This window comes from Perissodus microlepis, chromosome 19 (assembly GCF_051167445.1).
Source record: "Perissodus microlepis isolate ML-2025 ecotype Zambia chromosome 19, ASM5116744v1, whole genome shotgun sequence".
Taxonomy (NCBI): Eukaryota; Metazoa; Chordata; class Actinopteri; order Cichliformes; family Cichlidae; genus Perissodus; species Perissodus microlepis.
The window spans coordinates 10855066-10871855 of NC_140479.1; the positions used below are offsets into that span (position 1 = coordinate 10855066).

At 41.9% G+C, this 16790-nt stretch overlaps 5 protein-coding genes across 5 annotated transcripts in view; all 5 read right to left on the reverse strand.

The window, feature by feature from the left end:
- Positions 1-284: 284 nt before the first annotated feature.
- LOC146365531 (uncharacterized) lies at positions 285-1362 on the reverse strand (the record flags this gene model as incomplete). Its single annotated transcript, XM_084915554.1, has 4 exons — positions 285-415; positions 568-680; positions 779-978; positions 1195-1362. Coding segments are annotated over 4 exons (612 nt in total), but the record flags the coding sequence as incomplete, so codon positions are not given.
- A 168-nt stretch (positions 1363-1530) lies between these two features.
- Positions 1531-7133, reverse strand: LOC146365532 (uncharacterized). The gene is made up of 22 exons (XM_084915555.1): positions 6970-7133; positions 6759-6871; positions 6499-6605; positions 6124-6291; positions 5708-5907; positions 5497-5609; positions 5244-5380; positions 4955-5131; positions 4501-4709; positions 4309-4403; positions 4176-4201; positions 3999-4020; positions 3878-3905; positions 3685-3769; positions 3418-3564; positions 3119-3330; positions 2928-3031; positions 2720-2838; positions 2450-2617; positions 2034-2233; positions 1823-1935; positions 1531-1676 (listed from the first exon to the last, which is right to left on the reverse strand). The coding sequence occupies exons 1-22, from the start codon at positions 7131-7133 to the stop codon at positions 1546-1548; spliced, it is 2838 nt and encodes a 945-aa protein (XP_084771681.1). The 3' UTR covers positions 1531-1545.
- Positions 7134-7376: 243 nt separating this feature from the next.
- On the reverse strand, positions 7377-12062 carry LOC146365533 (uncharacterized). Its single transcript, XM_084915556.1, has 19 exons — positions 11899-12062; positions 11688-11800; positions 11435-11571; positions 11146-11322; positions 10692-10900; positions 10500-10594; positions 10367-10392; positions 10190-10211; positions 10069-10096; positions 9876-9960; positions 9609-9755; positions 9310-9521; positions 9119-9222; positions 8911-9029; positions 8641-8808; positions 8225-8424; positions 8014-8126; positions 7761-7867; positions 7377-7553 (listed from the first exon to the last, which is right to left on the reverse strand). The coding sequence occupies exons 1-19, from the start codon at positions 12060-12062 to the stop codon at positions 7377-7379; spliced, it is 2403 nt and encodes an 800-aa protein (XP_084771682.1).
- On the reverse strand, positions 11544-13743 carry LOC146365534 (uncharacterized; the record flags this gene model as incomplete). Its single annotated transcript, XM_084915557.1, has 5 exons — positions 11544-12098; positions 12315-12796; positions 12949-13061; positions 13160-13359; positions 13576-13743. Coding segments are annotated over 4 exons (612 nt in total), but the record flags the coding sequence as incomplete, so codon positions are not given.
- Positions 13744-13835: 92 nt separating this feature from the next.
- The window catches only part of LOC146365535 (uncharacterized), a 33510-nt gene continuing 30555 nt past the window's right edge, over positions 13836-16790 (reverse strand). The window contains exons 112-124 of the mRNA XM_084914692.1: positions 16690-16784; positions 16557-16582; positions 16380-16401; positions 16259-16286; positions 16066-16150; positions 15799-15945; positions 15500-15711; positions 15309-15412; positions 15101-15219; positions 14831-14998; positions 14415-14614; positions 14204-14316; positions 13836-14057 (exon numbers count right to left, since the gene is read on the reverse strand). Of these exons, the coding sequence (XP_084770818.1) occupies positions 13927-14057; positions 14204-14316; positions 14415-14614; positions 14831-14998; positions 15101-15219; positions 15309-15412; positions 15500-15711; positions 15799-15945; positions 16066-16150; positions 16259-16286; positions 16380-16401; positions 16557-16582; positions 16690-16784 (1450 nt within the window). The 3' untranslated portion in view covers positions 13836-13926. The remainder of the gene's footprint in view (positions 14058-14203; positions 14317-14414; positions 14615-14830; positions 14999-15100; positions 15220-15308; positions 15413-15499; positions 15712-15798; positions 15946-16065; positions 16151-16258; positions 16287-16379; positions 16402-16556; positions 16583-16689; positions 16785-16790) is intronic.

Genomic DNA, 16790 nt, shown 5'->3' on the forward strand with positions numbered 1-16790 from the left:
TGTTCAAACACAAGATCAATAAAATCTGTGTTATTTGAGGCTCCAGAGCTCAGTAGCAGCTGTGCCACCTCAGAGGGATTGAGCGTTGACAACAATCCAGCCTACAACAGGGAATCAACATTATATCAGACAGCAGTAATGACCAATGCTATGGGTAAAGGATTAGAGTTTGCAACCAAAGAAAGTGTGCTCTATGATTTGCTTGTATTTTTGATATGGCAAAATAAACTCCTGTGTTTGTCTTCTTAAGTCTACAATTTTATTTTCCTGTTCTTAAGGGAGGACTAGAAGTGCAATGTAGGGCTTACCGTAGAGATGTTGAAGTCTTTGAGGTCAGAGTATGATGTATATTGGACGAATGGACCCAGATTTGCTTTAACCCATTGGGCATCACTCTCATTTTGTTGCCTGCAACCTAAGGCATGCAAACAAAAGTTAGGATGTGCCAAATTTAGGAAGGTTTTTGACAGCTAGACATGAAAGAATTTGTAGGCAAGTTTTTTGTCTGAGTGCTTTTCAAGACATTTCACACTGGAAAGCACATAACGCACCCTATGTCTACCCTACCTGGGTCATTGATGGCATTTTCAGCATTTCTTAGATAGCCCAGCAGACCATGTGTGATCTCTTGCCGTCTGTACAGTGGCATCTCCTGGATAACTAAAGCCAACCCACGCACACTGCAACAGTTGAAAGAAAACGTTCTCATGCTGTTCTTTGTCACTATTGTCATTTTCTGTTATAACAAAATCTTGATTTCTCCAAGAAAACTACTCACATGACTTGGTAGTTTGTGCAGCTGATGTTTGTGGTTGTGTTTATGAGCATTTCTGGAGTAAAACTGGCAAGGATAGGAATCAGTTTCACATGGAACCAAAGTTCATAGTCGTTTGTTGTGAAAGTGGAGAAATGTGGACTGATGACGATGAAGGTCGCATTCATGATCCGATCTCTCACAACAGGCTGGAAATGTGGGGTCTGTCATATTAAAGTGTAAAAAGACATAAGCAAAGGTGAGATTGCATGTTGGAAGTACACCCATACAACATGGTACAAAGGCTGTAACCATTTGTTTTCTAAGATACAATAGCCAACAATGGATGTAGCGGTTGAGACCGATGTTTTATTCTGTGTTTACTTCTGGAATCAAATATCCGCATTGTCCTCCTTCACCCTTTTAGGAGGTTAGCCTACCTGTCCATTGGCTGTCAGTTGTGTCAGGAATTCATCCACATTTTTTAGAGCGTTGCCCTCTTCAAGTTTTTTAAACACAAGGTCAATAAAATCTGTGTTATTTGAGGCTCCAGAGCTCAGTAGCAGCTGTGCCACCTCAGAGGGATTGAGCGTTGACAACAATCCAGCCTAGAACAGGGAATCAACGTAATATCAGACAGCAGTAATGACCAATGCTATGGGTAAAGGATTAGAGTTTGCAACCAAAGAAAGTGTGCTCTATGATTTTCTTGTATTTTTGATATGGCAAAATAAACTCTTGTGTTTGCCTTCTTAAGTCTACAATTTTGTTTTCCTGTTCTTAAGGGAGGACTAGAAGTGCAATGTAGGGCTTACCGTAGAGATGTTGAAGTCTTTGAGGTCAGAGTACGCTGTATATTGGACGAATGGACCCAGATTTGCTTTAACCCATTGGGCATCACTCTCATTTTGTTGCCTGCAAGCTAAGGCATGCAGACAAAAGTTAGGATGTGCTCAATTTAGCAAGATTTGCGACTAGTAGAGATGAAAGAATTTAAGTTTTTTGTCTGAGTGCTTTTCAAGACATTTCACACTGGAAAGCACATAACGCACCCTATGTCTGCCCTACCTGGCTCATTGATGGCGTTTTCAGCATTTCTTAGGTAGCCCAGCAGACCATGTGTGATCTCTTGCCGTCTGTACAGTGGCATCTCCTGGATAACTAAAGCCAACCCACTCACACTGCAACAGTTGAAAGAAAACGTTCTCATGCTGTTCTTTGTCACTATTGTCATTTTCATTTGCAACAAAATCTTGATTGCTCCAAGAAAACTACTCACATGACTTGGTAGTTCATGCAGCGGATGTTTGTGGTTGTGTTTATGAGCATTTCTGGAGTAAAACTGGCAAGGATAGGAATCAGTTTCACATGGAACCAAAGTTCATAGTCGTTTGTTGTGAAAGTGGAGAAATGTGGACTGATGACGATGAAGGTCGCATTCATGATCCGATCTCTCACAACAGGCTGGAAAATTGGCATCTGTGAAATTGAGGTGGAAAAGAAGCTAAGCAATACAGAGACTGCATATTGCAAATGTACTCATACAACATGGCACAAAGGCTGCAATCAATTCTTTTCTATGACAGACTCCTTGAAGACTTGTGTAGCGCTTTAGCAAATGTCTTATTCTGTCTTATCCTGCTGGAATAAAACACCAGGATTTTCCTCAATCACCCTTTTAGAAGCCTAGCATACCTGTCCATTGGCTTTCAGTTGTGTGAGGAATCCATCCACATTTTTTAGAGCGTTGCCCTCTTGCAGTCGCTCAAACACACGATCAATCAAATCTGTGTTATTGGAGGCTCCCAAACTCAGTACCAGCTGTGCCACCTGAGAAGGACTGAGGACTGACAACAATTCAGCCTACAAAAGAGAACCAGCATAATATCAGACAGCAGTCATGGAAATGTTCTGGGTAAAAGAATTCCGTTTACAGGAAGATGTACATCTGCAGTTGGCACTCACCGCGGACAAATTAGGATTGAAGGCTTCCAAGTCCTGCACAGTTGCAAAATCAGAGAAGTCGCCAAGGTTTGCCTTTAGCCACGCTTGGCTCCCTGTGATAGATGAGACACAGCCAGGATCTGCAGAAAAAGGAAGAAAGTTATTGACAGGGTAATATACCACATGTTGTCATGGAAAAACCAAAGTGAGCTTGAGTTTCTCCTTTTACCTGTTGAGTCATTTCTTGACAAGAACGGTTTGATGAAGTGAGTGAAGACTGCTTGCTGTGTGTCTCTGTCCATGGATGCCTTTTGGCTTCCAAATGCCTGAATGCTACATTTGAGAGAAAGCTTTCAACATCTAAACTTCTAGTCAACTGCAAGTTTGCAGAATAGAGCAATATGTCTCATATTTACTTACACAGTCTGGTATGTCTGGCAGCTGAAGTTTTTGGGGCTAAGGCAAAATAGGAAGTTGAAAGATGGAACGGCCAGAAACGAACGGATCTTTGTCTTGAACCAGCTGGTAATGAACTCCTCACTCTGTAGTTGTGCCTGGCTGAAGTTGTCAATTCTCACTTCTCCAAGAGCCTCGAGCACATTTGATGAGGTCGGGTAGGTGTTGTTGCCGGCCTTGAATTGGCAGAAAAATAATTGTAGCTGGACCCAAACTTCACGCAGGGAAATGGCAATATTGTGAAAATGTGATTTTGTACTTACCATGTTAGCAAATGTCTCAAGGGCCTGGTCCAGTACAGCAGAGGCTTTTTGGAAGAAAAGCTTCCAGACTTCTACTGGGTATATGTTTTGGCTTTTCAGTGTGCAGTTCAGCAGTGTGACCAAGTTGCTGGATGTGAGATAGGGAGCCTTGAAAAAGAAAATTGACAAAGAATACAGCCATTTTGTCAGAGCTCATGGAGATTTGTCTCAGGACCATGATGGGGCAAAATCCATGTTCTGTTTTTGGAGTTTAAAAAGGAATCTTACAGAGGAACAGGCATGTTCTGTGATGGTGAAATTGCACAGGGCTGCCGAGGAATTGCCAGCTGACAGGATTTGCTCAAGTTTTGAACTGTGGAACAAGCACAATAAATTGAAATCCAATGTCCCCTTAATTACACTGTGTTAACGAATTTTACCTAGACAGAATCAACATTGAACAAAACGGCATTTCACCCACCTATCAACTCCATTACAAATGAGATTCACTGTGAAAAGAGAATGGTTGTGTGTCAGATAATAGTCCTTCAGAATGCATTTATATCCTTAGAGTTGAAATGTGTACTTCTAGACAGACTTACCGTGAACTGGGGTAACCTTGCACTGAAGACAAAGAAAATATGATTGTTAGTATAGTGGAAACATCTTCTTCAAGTGTAAATACCTTGACTTTGTCACAGTTGGCCCAATTAGTGTGCCAAACCTGGATCAAATATTGGATAACCCATGTAAGACACCCCCCAAAAAACTAATCTTACCACAAAGGAAGCTGGAACTGAGCAGCCTGTTTGAGAAGAAAAAGAAAGGAAATAAATCAATGGAGTAGTCATTACAGTGCTGGTACTGGGCTTTTGAGAAAAGTTTAGTCAGGAAAGCCTATTTGCCACATACGTGGGAATGTGTCCTGGAGGTACTGCTTGCTTGATCTCACGCCCTGTGAAAGGTCCAGTGGCAATGCTGCCAAACTCTGCGCAAGACCATCGTATCTAAAGGAAGAAAAGAATTCATTGTGACTTGTCAGGAGCCTCAGCTTGGCATTGTGCACACCCAAATGTCTAACTGTGGATATCAGAAATATCTTACACAGCCTGGTAGGATTCACAGCTGATGTTACTGGGGATCACCCGCAAGCTGCTAGGAAGGATGCTCGGCATCACAGGAACCAAATAAACCTGGAACCACTGTTGATAGTCTTCTGGCTGAAAGTCTTTAAGCTGAGGAGCAAGGGCTGTCAAGGTCAGGTTCAAAATGGTGTCTCGCACATCTGGATTTTGGATGAGGGTGACATTTCTCTGAAAAGAGAAGGGGATCATAATAAGGTCAGAGAGGAAGTTCTGAAGTCTTTGTGGAAATGCGGAGATGAGGGGGAGCTTATCTAAACTAAATCTTTGTACTTCTGTACAGCAGGGATGCCTCAAGGCATGAAGCATATCAGAAATGGATCATTTTGAGTTAAACACTTGAGCAGGTTTATGAAAGAACACTGTTAACATTTGTTGATGTTTGCGCTGAGGTAAGGTTACCAATGAGAATTCACCTGCTTGTTGATGTTTGCAAAGGCCTGGAAGAATTGGTTGAGCTGCTCATAATCACTGGGCTCTGTCAAGCTTGTCAACACCTCCCTTACAACATGTGCATCGTTTAAAGCACCACTGTTTGGATCTAGGATTAGATCAGCCTTCTGCGATGGTGAAAGAACGTCCAGAACTGCCAGCTATGGATACAAAAAAGTAGAATTCATGAAATGCATGTCTTTTGTATAATTTCCAGAAATTTACTTTGCTATTCTCAAGAAAGACAGGAAGAGTAATAAGAGTAAAGCTTACCGTAGAGATGTTGAAGTCTTTGAGGTCAGAGTATGATGTATATTGGACAAATGGACCCAGATTTGCTTTAACCCATTGGGCATCACTCTCATTTTGTTGCCTGCAAGCTAAGGCATGCAGACAAAAGTTAGGATGTGCTCAATTTAGCAAGGTTTGTGACTGGTAGAGATGAAAGAATTTAAGTTTTTTGTCTGAGTGCTTTTCAAGACATTTCACACTGGAAAGCACATACCGCACCCTATGTCTGCCCTACCTGGCTCATTGATGGCATTTTCAGCATTTCTTAGGTAGCCCAGCAGACCATGTGTGATCTCTTGCCGTCTGTACAGTGGCATCTTCTGGATAACTAAAGCCAACCCACTCACGCTGCAACAGTTGAAAGAAAACGTTCTCATGCTGTTCTTTGTCACTATTGTCATTTTCTGTTATAACAAAATCTTGATTGCTCCAAGAAAGCTACTCACATGACTTGGTAGTTTGTGCAGCTGATGTTTGTGGTTGTGTTTATGAGCATTTCTGGAGTAAAACTGGCAAGGATAGGAATCAGTTTCACATGGAACCAAAGTTCATAGTCGTTTGTCGTGAAAGTGGAGAAATGTGGACTGATGACGATGAAGGTCGCATTCATGATCCGATCTCTCACAACAGGCTGGAAATGTGGGGTCTGTCATATTAAAGTGGAAAAAGACATAAGCAAAGGTGAGATTGCATGTTGGAAGTACACCCATACAACATGGTACAAAGGCTGTAACCATTTGTTTTCTAAGATACAATAGCCAACAATGGATGTAGCGGTTGAGACCGATGTTTTATTCTGTGTTTACTTCTGGAATCAAATATCCACATTGTCCTCCTTCACCCTTTTAGGAGGCTAGCCTACCTGTCCATTGGCTGTCAGCTGTGTCAGGAATTCATCCACATTTTTTAGAGCGTTGCCCTCTTCAAGTTGTTCAAACACAAGATCAATAAAATCTGTGTTATTTGAGGCTCCAGAGCTCAGTAGCAGCTGTGCCACCTCAGAGGGATTGAGCGTTGACAACAATCCAGCCTACAACAGGGAATCAACATTATATCAGACAGCAGTAATGACCAATGCTATGGGTAAAGGATTAGAGTTTGCAACCAAAGAAAGTGTGCTCTATGATTTGCTTGTATTTTTGATATGGCAAAATAAACTCCTGTGTTTGTCTTCTTAAGTCTACAATTTTGTTTTCCTGTTCTTAAGGGAGGACTAGAAGTGCAATGTAGGGCTTACCGTAGAGATGTTGAAGTCTTTGAGGTCAGAGTATGATGTATATTGGACGAATGGACCCAGATTTGCTTTAACCCATTGGGCATCACTCTCATTTTGTTGCCTGCAAGCTAAGGCATGCAAACAAAAGTTAGGATGTGCTCAAATTTAGGAAGGTTTTTGACAGCGAGACATGAAAGAATTTGTGGGCAAGTTTTTTGTCTGAGTGCTTTTCAAGACATTTCACACTGGAAAGCACATAACGCACCCTATGTCTGCCCTACCTGGGTCATTGATGGCATTTTCAGCATTTCTTAGGTAGCCCAGCAGACCATGTGTGATCTCTTGCCGTCTGTACAGTGGCATCTTCTGGATAACTAAAGCCAACCCACTCACGCTGCAACAGTTGAAAGAAAACGTTCTCATGCTGTTCTTTGTCACTATTGTCATTTTCTGTTATAACAAAATCTTGATTTCTCCAAGAAAACTACTCACATGACTTGGTAGTTTGTGCAGCTGATGTTTGTGGTTGTGTTTATGAGCATTTCTGGAGTAAAACTGGCAAGGATAGGAATCAGTTTCACATGGAACCAAAGTTCATAGTCGTTTGTTGTGAAAGTGGAGAAATGTGGACTGATGACGATGAAGGTCGCATTCATGATCCGATCTCTCACAACAGGCTGGAAATGTGGGGTCTGTCATATTAAAGTGTAAAAAGACATAAGCAAAGGTGAGATTGCATGTTGGAAGTACACCCATACAACATGGTACAAAGGCTGTAACCATTTGTTTTCTAAGATACAATAGCCAACAATGGATGTAGCGGTTGAGACTGATGTTTTATTCTGTGTTTACTTCTGGAATCAAATATCCACATTGTCCTCCTTCACCCTTTTAGGAGGTTAGCCTACCTGTCCATTGGCTGTCAGTTGTGTCAGGAATTCATCCACATTTTTTAGAGCGTTGCCCTCATCAAGTTTTTTAAACACAAGGTCAATAAAATCTGTGTTATTTGAGGCTCCAGAGCTCAGTAGCAGCTGTGCCACCTCAGAGGGATTGAGCGTTGACAACAATCCAGCCTAGAACAGGGAATCAACGTAATATCAGACAGCAGTAATGACCAATGCTATGGGTAAAGGATTAGAGTTTGCAACCAAAGAAAGTGTGCTCTATGATTTTCTTGTATTTTTGATATGGCAAAATAAACTCTTGTGTTTGCCTTCTTAAGTCTACAATTTTGTTTTCCTGTTCTTAAGGGAGGACTAGAAGTGCAATGTAGGGCTTACCGTAGAGATGTTGAAGTCTTTGAGGTCAGAGTACGCTGTATATTGGACGAATGGACCCAGATTTGCTTTAACCCATTGGGCATCACTCTCATTTTGTTGCCTGCAAGCTAAGGCATGCAGACAAAAGTTAGGATGTGCTCAATTTAGCAAGATTTGCGACTAGTAGAGATGAAAGAATTTAAGTTTTCTGTCTGAGTGCTTTTCAAGACATTTCACACTGGAAAGCACATAACGCACCCTATGTCTGCCCTACCTGGCTCATTGATGGCATTTTCAGCATTTCTTAGGTAGCCCAGCAGACCATGTGTGATCTCTTGCCGTCTGTACAGTGGCATCTCCTGGATAACTAAAGCCAACCCACTCACACTGCAACAGTTGAAAGAAAACGTTCTCATGCTGTTCTTTGTCACTATTGTCATTTTCATTTGCAACAAAATCTTGATTGCTCCAAGAAAACTACTCACATGACTTGGTAGTTCATGCAGCGGATGTTTGTGGTTGTGTTTATGAGCATTTCTGGAGTAAAACTGGCAAGGATAGGAATCAGTTTCACATGGAACCAAAGTTCATAGTCGTTTGTTGTGAAAGTGGAGAAATGTGGACTGATGACGATGAAGGTCGCATTCATGATCCGATCTCTCACAACAGGCTGGAAAATTGGCATCTGTGAAATTGAGGTGGAAAAGAAGCTAAGCAATACAGAGACTGCATATTGCAAATGTACTCATACAACATGGCACAAAGGCTGCAATCAATTCTTTTCTATGACAGACTCCTTGAAGACTTGTGTAGCGCTTTAGCAAATGTCTTATTCTGTCTTATCCTGCTGGAATAAAACACCAGGATTTTCCTCAATCACCCTTTTAGAAGCCTAGCATACCTGTCCATTGGCTTTCAGTTGTGTGAGGAATCCATCCACATTTTTTAGAGCGTTGCCCTCTTGCAGTCGCTCAAACACACGATCAATCAAATCTGTGTTATTGGAGGCTCCCAAACTCAGTACCAGCTGTGCCACCTGAGAAGGACTGAGGACTGACAACAATTCAGCCTACAAAAGAGAACCAGCATAATATCAGACAGCAGTCATGGAAATGTTCTGGGTAAAAGAATTCCGTTTACAGGAAGATGTACATCTGCAGTTGGCACTCACCGCGGACAAATTAGGATTGAAGGCTTCCAAGTCCTGCACAGTTGCAAAATCAGAGAAGTCGCCAAGGTTTGCCTTTAGCCACGCTTGGCTCCCTGTGATAGATGAGACACAGCCAGGATCTGCAGAAAAAGGAAGAAAGTTATTGACAGGGTAATATACCACATGTTGTCATGGAAAAACCAAAGTGAGCTTGAGTTTCTCCTTTTACCTGTTGAGTCATTTCTTGACAAGAACGGTTTGATGAAGTGAGTGAAGACTGCTTGCTGTGTGTCTCTGTCCATGGATGCCTTTTGGCTTCCAAATGCCTGAATGCTACATTTGAGAGAAAGCTTTCAACATCTAAACTTCTAGTCAACTGCAAGTTTGCAGAATAGAGCAATATGTCTCATATTTACTTACACAGTCTGGTATGTCTGGCAGCTGAAGTTTTTGGGGCTAAGGCAAAATAGGAAGTTGAAAGATGGAACGGCCAGAAACGAACGGATCTTTGTCTTGAACCAGCTGGTAATGAACTCCTCACTCTGTAGTTGTGCCTGGCTGAAGTTGTCAATTCTCACTTCTCCAAGAGCCTCGAGCACATTTGATGAGGTCGGGTAGGTGTTGTTGCCGGCCTTGAATTGGCAGAAAAATAATTGTAGCTGGACCCAAACTTCACGCAGGGAAATGGCAATATTGTGAAAATGTGATTTTGTACTTACCATGTTAGCAAATGTCTCAAGGGCCTGGTCCAGTACAGCAGAGGCTTTTTGGAAGAAAAGCTTCCAGACTTCTACTGGGTATATGTTTTGGCTTTTCAGTGTGCAGTTCAGCAGTGTGACCAAGTTGCTGGATGTGAGATAGGGAGCCTTGAAAAAGAAAATTGACAAAGAATACAGCCATTTTGTCAGAGCTCATGGAGATTTGTCTCAGGACCATGATGGGGCAAAATCCATGTTCTGTTTTTGGAGTTTAAAAAGGAATCTTACAGAGGAACAGGCATGTTCTGTGATGGTGAAATTGCACAGGGCTGCCGAGGAATTGCCAGCTGACAGGATTTGCTCAAGTTTTGAACTGTGGAACAAGCACAATAAATTGAAATCCAATGTCCCCTTAATTACACTGTGTTAACGAATTTTACCTAGACAGAATCAACATTGAACAAAACGGCATTTCACCCACCTATCAACTCCATTACAAATGAGATTCACTGTGAAAAGAGACTGGTTGTGTGTCAGATAATAGTCCTTCAGAATGCATTTATATCCTTAGAGTTGAAATGTGTACTTCTAGACAGACTTACCGTGAACTGGGGTAACCTTGCACTGAAGACAAAGAAAATATGATTGTTAGTATAGTGGAAACATCTTCTTCAAGTGTAAATACCTTGACTTTGTCACAGTTGGCCCAATTAGTGTGCCAAACCTGGATCAAATATTGGATAACCCATGTAAGACACCCCCCAAAAAACTAATCTTACCACAAAGGAAGCTGGAACTGAGCAGCCTGTTTGAGAAGAAAAAGAAAGGAAATAAATCAATGGAGTAGTCATTACAGTGCTGGTACTGGGCTTTTGAGAAAAGTTTAGTCAGGAAAGCCTATTTGCCACATACGTGGGAATGTGTCCTGGAGGTACTGCTTGCTTGATCTCACGCCCTGTGAAAGGTCCAGTGGCAATGCTGCCAAACTCTGCGCAAGACCATCGTATCTAAAGGAAGAAAAGAATTCATTGTGACTTGTCAGGAGCCTCAGCTTGGCATTGTGCACACCCAAATGTCTAACTGTGGATATCAGAAATATCTTACACAGCCTGGTAGGATTCACAGCTGATGTTACTGGGGATCACCCGCAAGCTGCTAGGAAGGATGCTCGGCATCACAGGAACCAAATAAACCTGGAACCACTGTTGATAGTCTTCTGGCTGAAAGTCTTTAAGCTGAGGAGCAAGGGCTGTCAAGGTCAGGTTCAAAATGGTGTCTCGCACATCTGGATTTTGGATGAGGGTGACATTTCTCTGAAAAGAGAAGGGGATCATAATAAGGTCAGAGAGGAAGTTCTGAAGTCTTTGTGGAAATGCGGAGATGAGGGGGAGCTTATCTAAACTAAATCTTTGTACTTCTGTACAGCAGGGATGCCTCAAGGCATGAAGCATATCAGAAATGGATCATTTTGAGTTAAACACTTGAGCAGGTTTATGAAAGAACACTGTTAACATTTGTTGATGTTTGCGCTGAGGTAAGGTTACCAATGAGAATTCACCTGCTTGTTGATGTTTGCAAAGGCCTGGAAGAATTGGTTGAGCTGCTCATAATCACTGGGCTCTGTCAAGCTTGTCAACACCTCCCTTACAACATGTGCATCGTTTAAAGCACCACTGTTTGGATCTAGGATTAGATCAGCCTTCTGCGATGGTGAAAGAACGTCCAGAACTGCCAGCTATGGATACAAAAAAGTAGAATTCATGAAATGCATGTCTTTTGTATAATTTCCAGAAATTTACTTTGCTATTCTCAAGAAAGACAGGAAGAGTAATAAGAGTAAAGCTTACCGTAGAGACGTTGAAGTCTTTGAGGTCAGAGTATGATGTATATTGGACAAATGGACCCAGATTTGCTTTAACCCATTGGGCATCACTCTCATTTTGTTGCCTGCAAGCTAAGGCATGCAGACAAAAGTTAGGATGTGCTCAATTTAGCAAGGTTTGTGACTGGTAGAGATGAAAGAATTTAAGTTTTTTGTCTGAGTGCTTTTCAAGACATTTCACACTGGAAAGCACATACCGCACCCTATGTCTGCCCTACCTGGCTCATTGATGGCATTTTCAGCATTTCTTAGGTAGCCCAGCAGACCATGTGTGATCTCTTGCCGTCTGTACAGTGGCATCTTCTGGATAACTAAAGCCAAACCACTCACGCTGCAACAGTTGAAAGAAAACGTTCTCATGCTGTTCTTTGTCACTATTGTCATTTTCTGTTATAACAAAATCTTGATTGCTCCAAGAAAGCTACTCACATGACTTGGTAGTTTGTGCAGCTGATGTTTGTGGTTGTGTTTATGAGCATTTCTGGAGTAAAACTGGCAAGGATAGGAATCAGTTTCACATGGAACCAAAGTTCATAGTCGTTTGTCGTGAAAGTGGAGAAATGTGGACTGATGACGATGAAGGTCGCATTCATGATCCGATCTCTCACAACAGGCTGGAAATGTGGGGTCTGTCATATTAAAGTGGAAAAAGACATAAGCAAAGGTGAGATTGCATGTTGGAAGTACACCCATACAACATGGTACAAAGGCTGTAACCATTTGTTTTCTAAGATACAATAGCCAACAATGGATGTAGCGGTTGAGACCGATGTTTTATTCTGTGTTTACTTCTGGAATCAAATATCCACATTGTCCTCCTTCACCCTTTTAGGAGGCTAGCCTACCTGTCCATTGGCTGTCAGCTGTGTCAGGAATTCATCCACATTTTTTAGAGCGTTGCCCTCTTCAAGTTGTTCAAACACAAGATCAATAAAATCTGTGTTATTTGAGGCTCCAGAGCTCAGTAGCAGCTGTGCCACCTCAGAGGGATTGAGCGTTGACAACAATCCAGCCTACAACAGGGAATCAACATTATATCAGACAGCAGTAATGACCAATGCTATGGGTAAAGGATTAGAGTTTGCAACCAAAGAAAGTGTGCTCTATGATTTGCTTGTATTTTTGATATGGCAAAATAAACTCCTGTGTTTGTCTTCTTAAGTCTACAATTTTGTTTTCCTGTTCTTAAGGGAGGACTAGAAGTGCAATGTAGGGCTTACCGTAGAGATGTTGAAGTCTTTGAGGTCAGAGTATGATGTATATTGGACGAATGGACCCAGATTTGCTTTAACCCATTGGGCATCACTCTCATTTTGTTGCCTGCAACCTAAGGCATGCAAACAAAAGTTAGGATGTGCCAAATTTAGGAAGGTTTTTGACAGCTAGACATGAAAGAATTTGTAGGCAAGTTTTTTGTCTGAGTGCTTTTCAAGACATTTCACACTGGAAAGCACATAACGCACCCTATGTCTACCCTACCTGGGTCATTGATGGCATTTTCAGCATTTCTTAGATAGCCCAGCAGACCATGTGTGATCTCTTGCCGTCTGTACAGTGGCATCTCCTGGATAACTAAAGCCAACCCACGCACACTGCAACAGTTAAAAGAAAACGTTCTCATGCTGTTCTTTGTCACTATTGTCATTTTCATTTGCAACAAAATCTTGATTGCTCCAAGAAAGCTACTCACATGACTTGGTAGTTTGTGCAGCTGATGTTTGTGGTTGTGTTTATGAGCATTTCTGGAGTAAAACTGGCAAGGATAGGAATCAGTTTCACATGGAACCAAAGTTCATAGTCGTTTGTCGTGAAAGTGGAGAAATGTGGACTGATGATGATGAAGGTCGTATTCATGACCCGATCTCTCACAACAGGCTGGAAATGTGGGGTCTGTCATATTAAAGTGTAAAAAGACATAAGCAAAGGTGAGATTGCATGTTGGAAGTACACCCATACAACATGGTACAAAGGCTGTAACCATTTGTTTTCTAAGATACAATAGCCAACAATGGATGTAGCGGTTGAGACCAATGTCTTATTCTGTGTTTACTTCTGGAATCAAATATCCGCATTGTCCTCCTTCACCCTTTTAGGAGGCTAGCCTACCTGTCCATTGGCTGTCAGTTGTGTCAGGAATTCATCCACATTTTTTAGAGCGTTGCCCTCTTCAAGTTGTTTAAACACAAGATCAATAAAATCTGTGTTATTTGAGGCTCCAGAGCTCAGTAGCAGCTGTGCCACCTCAGAGGGATTGAGCGTTGACAACAATCCAGCCTACAACAGGGAATCAACGTAATATCAGACAGCAGTAATGACCAATGCTATGGGTAAAGGATTAGAGTTTGCAACCAAAGAAAGTGTGCTCTATGATTTTCTTGTATTTTTGATATGGCAAAATAAACTCTTGTGTTTGCCTTCTTAAGTCTACAATTTTGTTTTCCTGTTCTTAAGGGAGGACTAGAAGTGCAATGTAGGGCTTACCGTAGAGATGTTGAAGTCTTTGAGGTCAGAGTACGCTGTATATTGGACGAATGGACCCAGATTTGCTTTAACCCATTGGGCATCACTCTCATTTTGTTGCCTGCAAGCTAAGGCATGCAGACAAAAGTTAGGATGTGCTCAATTTAGCAAGATTTGCGACTAGTAGAGATGAAAGAATTTAAGTTTTTTGTCTGAGTGCTTTTCAAGACATTTCACACTGGAAAGCACATAACGCACCCTATGTCTGCCCTACCTGGCTCATTGATGGCGTTTTCAGCATTTCTTAGGTAGCCCAGCAGACCATGTGTGATCTCTTGCCGTCTGTACAGTGGCATCTCCTGGATAACTAAAGCCAACCCACTCACACTGCAACAGTTGAAAGAAAACGTTCTCATGCTGTTCTTTGTCACTATTGTCATTTTCATTTGCAACAAAATCTTGATTGCTCCAAGAAAACTACTCACATGACTTGGTAGTTCATGCAGCGGATGTTTGTGGTTGTGTTTATGAGCATTTCTGGAGTAAAACTGGCAAGGATAGGAATCAGTTTCACATGGAACCAAAGTTCATAGTCGTTTGTCGTGAAAGTGGAGAAATGTGGACTGATGACGATGAAGGTCGCATTCATGATCCGATCTCTCACAACAGGCTGGAAAATTGGCATCTGTGAAATTGAGGTGGAAAAGAAGCTAAGCAATACAGAGACTGCATATTGCAAATGTACTCATACAACATGGCACAAAGGCTGCAATCAATTCTTTTCTATGACAGACTCCTTGAAGACTTGTGTAGCGCTTTAGCAAATGTCTTATTCTGTCTTATCCTGCTGGAATAAAACACCAGGATTTTCCTCAATCACCCTTTTAGAAGCCTAGCATACCTGTCCATTGGCTTTCAGTTGTGTGAGGAATCCATCCACATTTTTTAGAGCGTTGCCCTCTTGCAGTCGCTCAAACACACGATCAATCAAATCTGTGTTATTGGAGGCTCCCAAACTCAGTACCAGCTGTGCCACCTGAGAAGGACTGAGGACTGACAACAATTCAGCCTACAAAAGAGAACCAGCATAATATCAGACAGCAGTCATGGAAATGTTCTGGGTAAAAGAATTCCGTTTACAGGAAGATGTACATCTGCAGTTGGCACTCACCGCGGACAAATTAGGATTGAAGGCTTCCAAGTCCTGCACAGTTGCAAAATCAGAGAAGTCGCCAAGGTTTGCCTTTAGCCACGCTTGGCTCCCTGTGATAGATGAGACACAGCCAGGATCTGCAGAAAAAGGAAGAAAGTCATTGACAGGGTAATATACCACATGTTGTCATGGAAAAACCAAAGTGAGCTTGAGTTTCTCCTTTTACCTGTTGAGTCATTTCTTGACAAGAACGGTTTGATGAAGTGAGTGAAGACTGCTTGCTGTGTGTCTCTGTCCATGGATGCCTTTTGGCTTCCAAATGCCTGAATGCTACATTTGAGAGAAAGCTTTCAACATCTAAACTTCTAGTCAACTGCAAGTTTGCAGAATAGAGCAATATGTCTCATATTTACTTACACAGTCTGGTATGTCTGGCAGCTGAAGTTTTTGGGGCTAAGGCAAAATAGGAAGTTGAAAGATGGAACGGCCAGAAACGAACGGATCTTTGTCTTGAACCAGCTGGTAATGAACTCCTCACTCTGTAGTTGTGCCTGGCTGAAGTTGTCAATTCTCACTTCTCCAAGAGCCTCGAGCACATTTGATGAGGTCGGGTAGGTGTTGTTGCCGGCCTTGAATTGGCAGAAAAATAATTGTAGCTGGACCCAAACTTCACGCAGGGAAATGGCAATATTGTGAAAATGTGATTTTGTACTTACCATGTTAGCAAATGTCTCAAGGGCCTGGTCCAGTACAGCAGAGGCTTTTTGGAAGAAAAGCTTCCAGACTTCTACTGGGTATATGTTTTGGCTTTTCAGTGTGCAGTTCAGCAGTGTGACCAAGTTGCTGGATGTGAGATAGGGAGCCTTGAAAAAGAAAATTGACAAAGAATACAGCCATTTTGTCAGAGCTCATGGAGATTTGTCTCAGGACCATGATGGGGCAAAATCCATGTTCTGTTTTTGGAGTTTAAAAAGGAATCTTACAGAGGAACAGGCATGTTCTGTGATGGTGAAATTGCACAGGGCTGCCGAGGAATTGCCAGCTGACAGGATTTGCTCAAGTTTTGAACTGTGGAACAAGCACAATAAATTGAAATCCAATGTCCCCTTAATTACACTGTGTTAACGAATTTTACCTAGACAGAATCAACATTGAACAAAACGGCATTTCACCCACCTATCAACTCCATTACAAATGAGATTCACTGTGAAAAGAGACTGGTTGTGTGTCAGATAATAGTCCTTCAGAATGCATTTATATCCTTAGAGTTGAAATGTGTACTTCTAGACAGACTTACCGTGAACTGGGGTAACCTTGCACTGAAGACAAAGAAAATATGATTGTTAGTATAGTGGAAACATCTTCTTCAAGTGTAAATACCTTGACTTTGTCACAGTTGGCCCAATTAGTGTGCCAAACCTGGATCAAATATTGGATAACCCATGTAAGACACCCCCCAAAAAACTAATCTTACCACAAAGGAAGCTGGAACTGAGCAGCCTGTTTGAGAAGAAAAAGAAAGGAAATAAATCAATGGAGTAGTCATTACAGTGCTGGTACTGGGCTTTTGAGAAAAGTTTAGTCAGGAAAGCCTATTTGCCACATACGTGGGAATGTGTCCTGGAGGTACTGCTTGCTTGATCTCACGCCCTGTGAAAGGTCCAGTGGCAATGCTGCCAAACTCTGCGCAAGACCATCGTATCTAAAG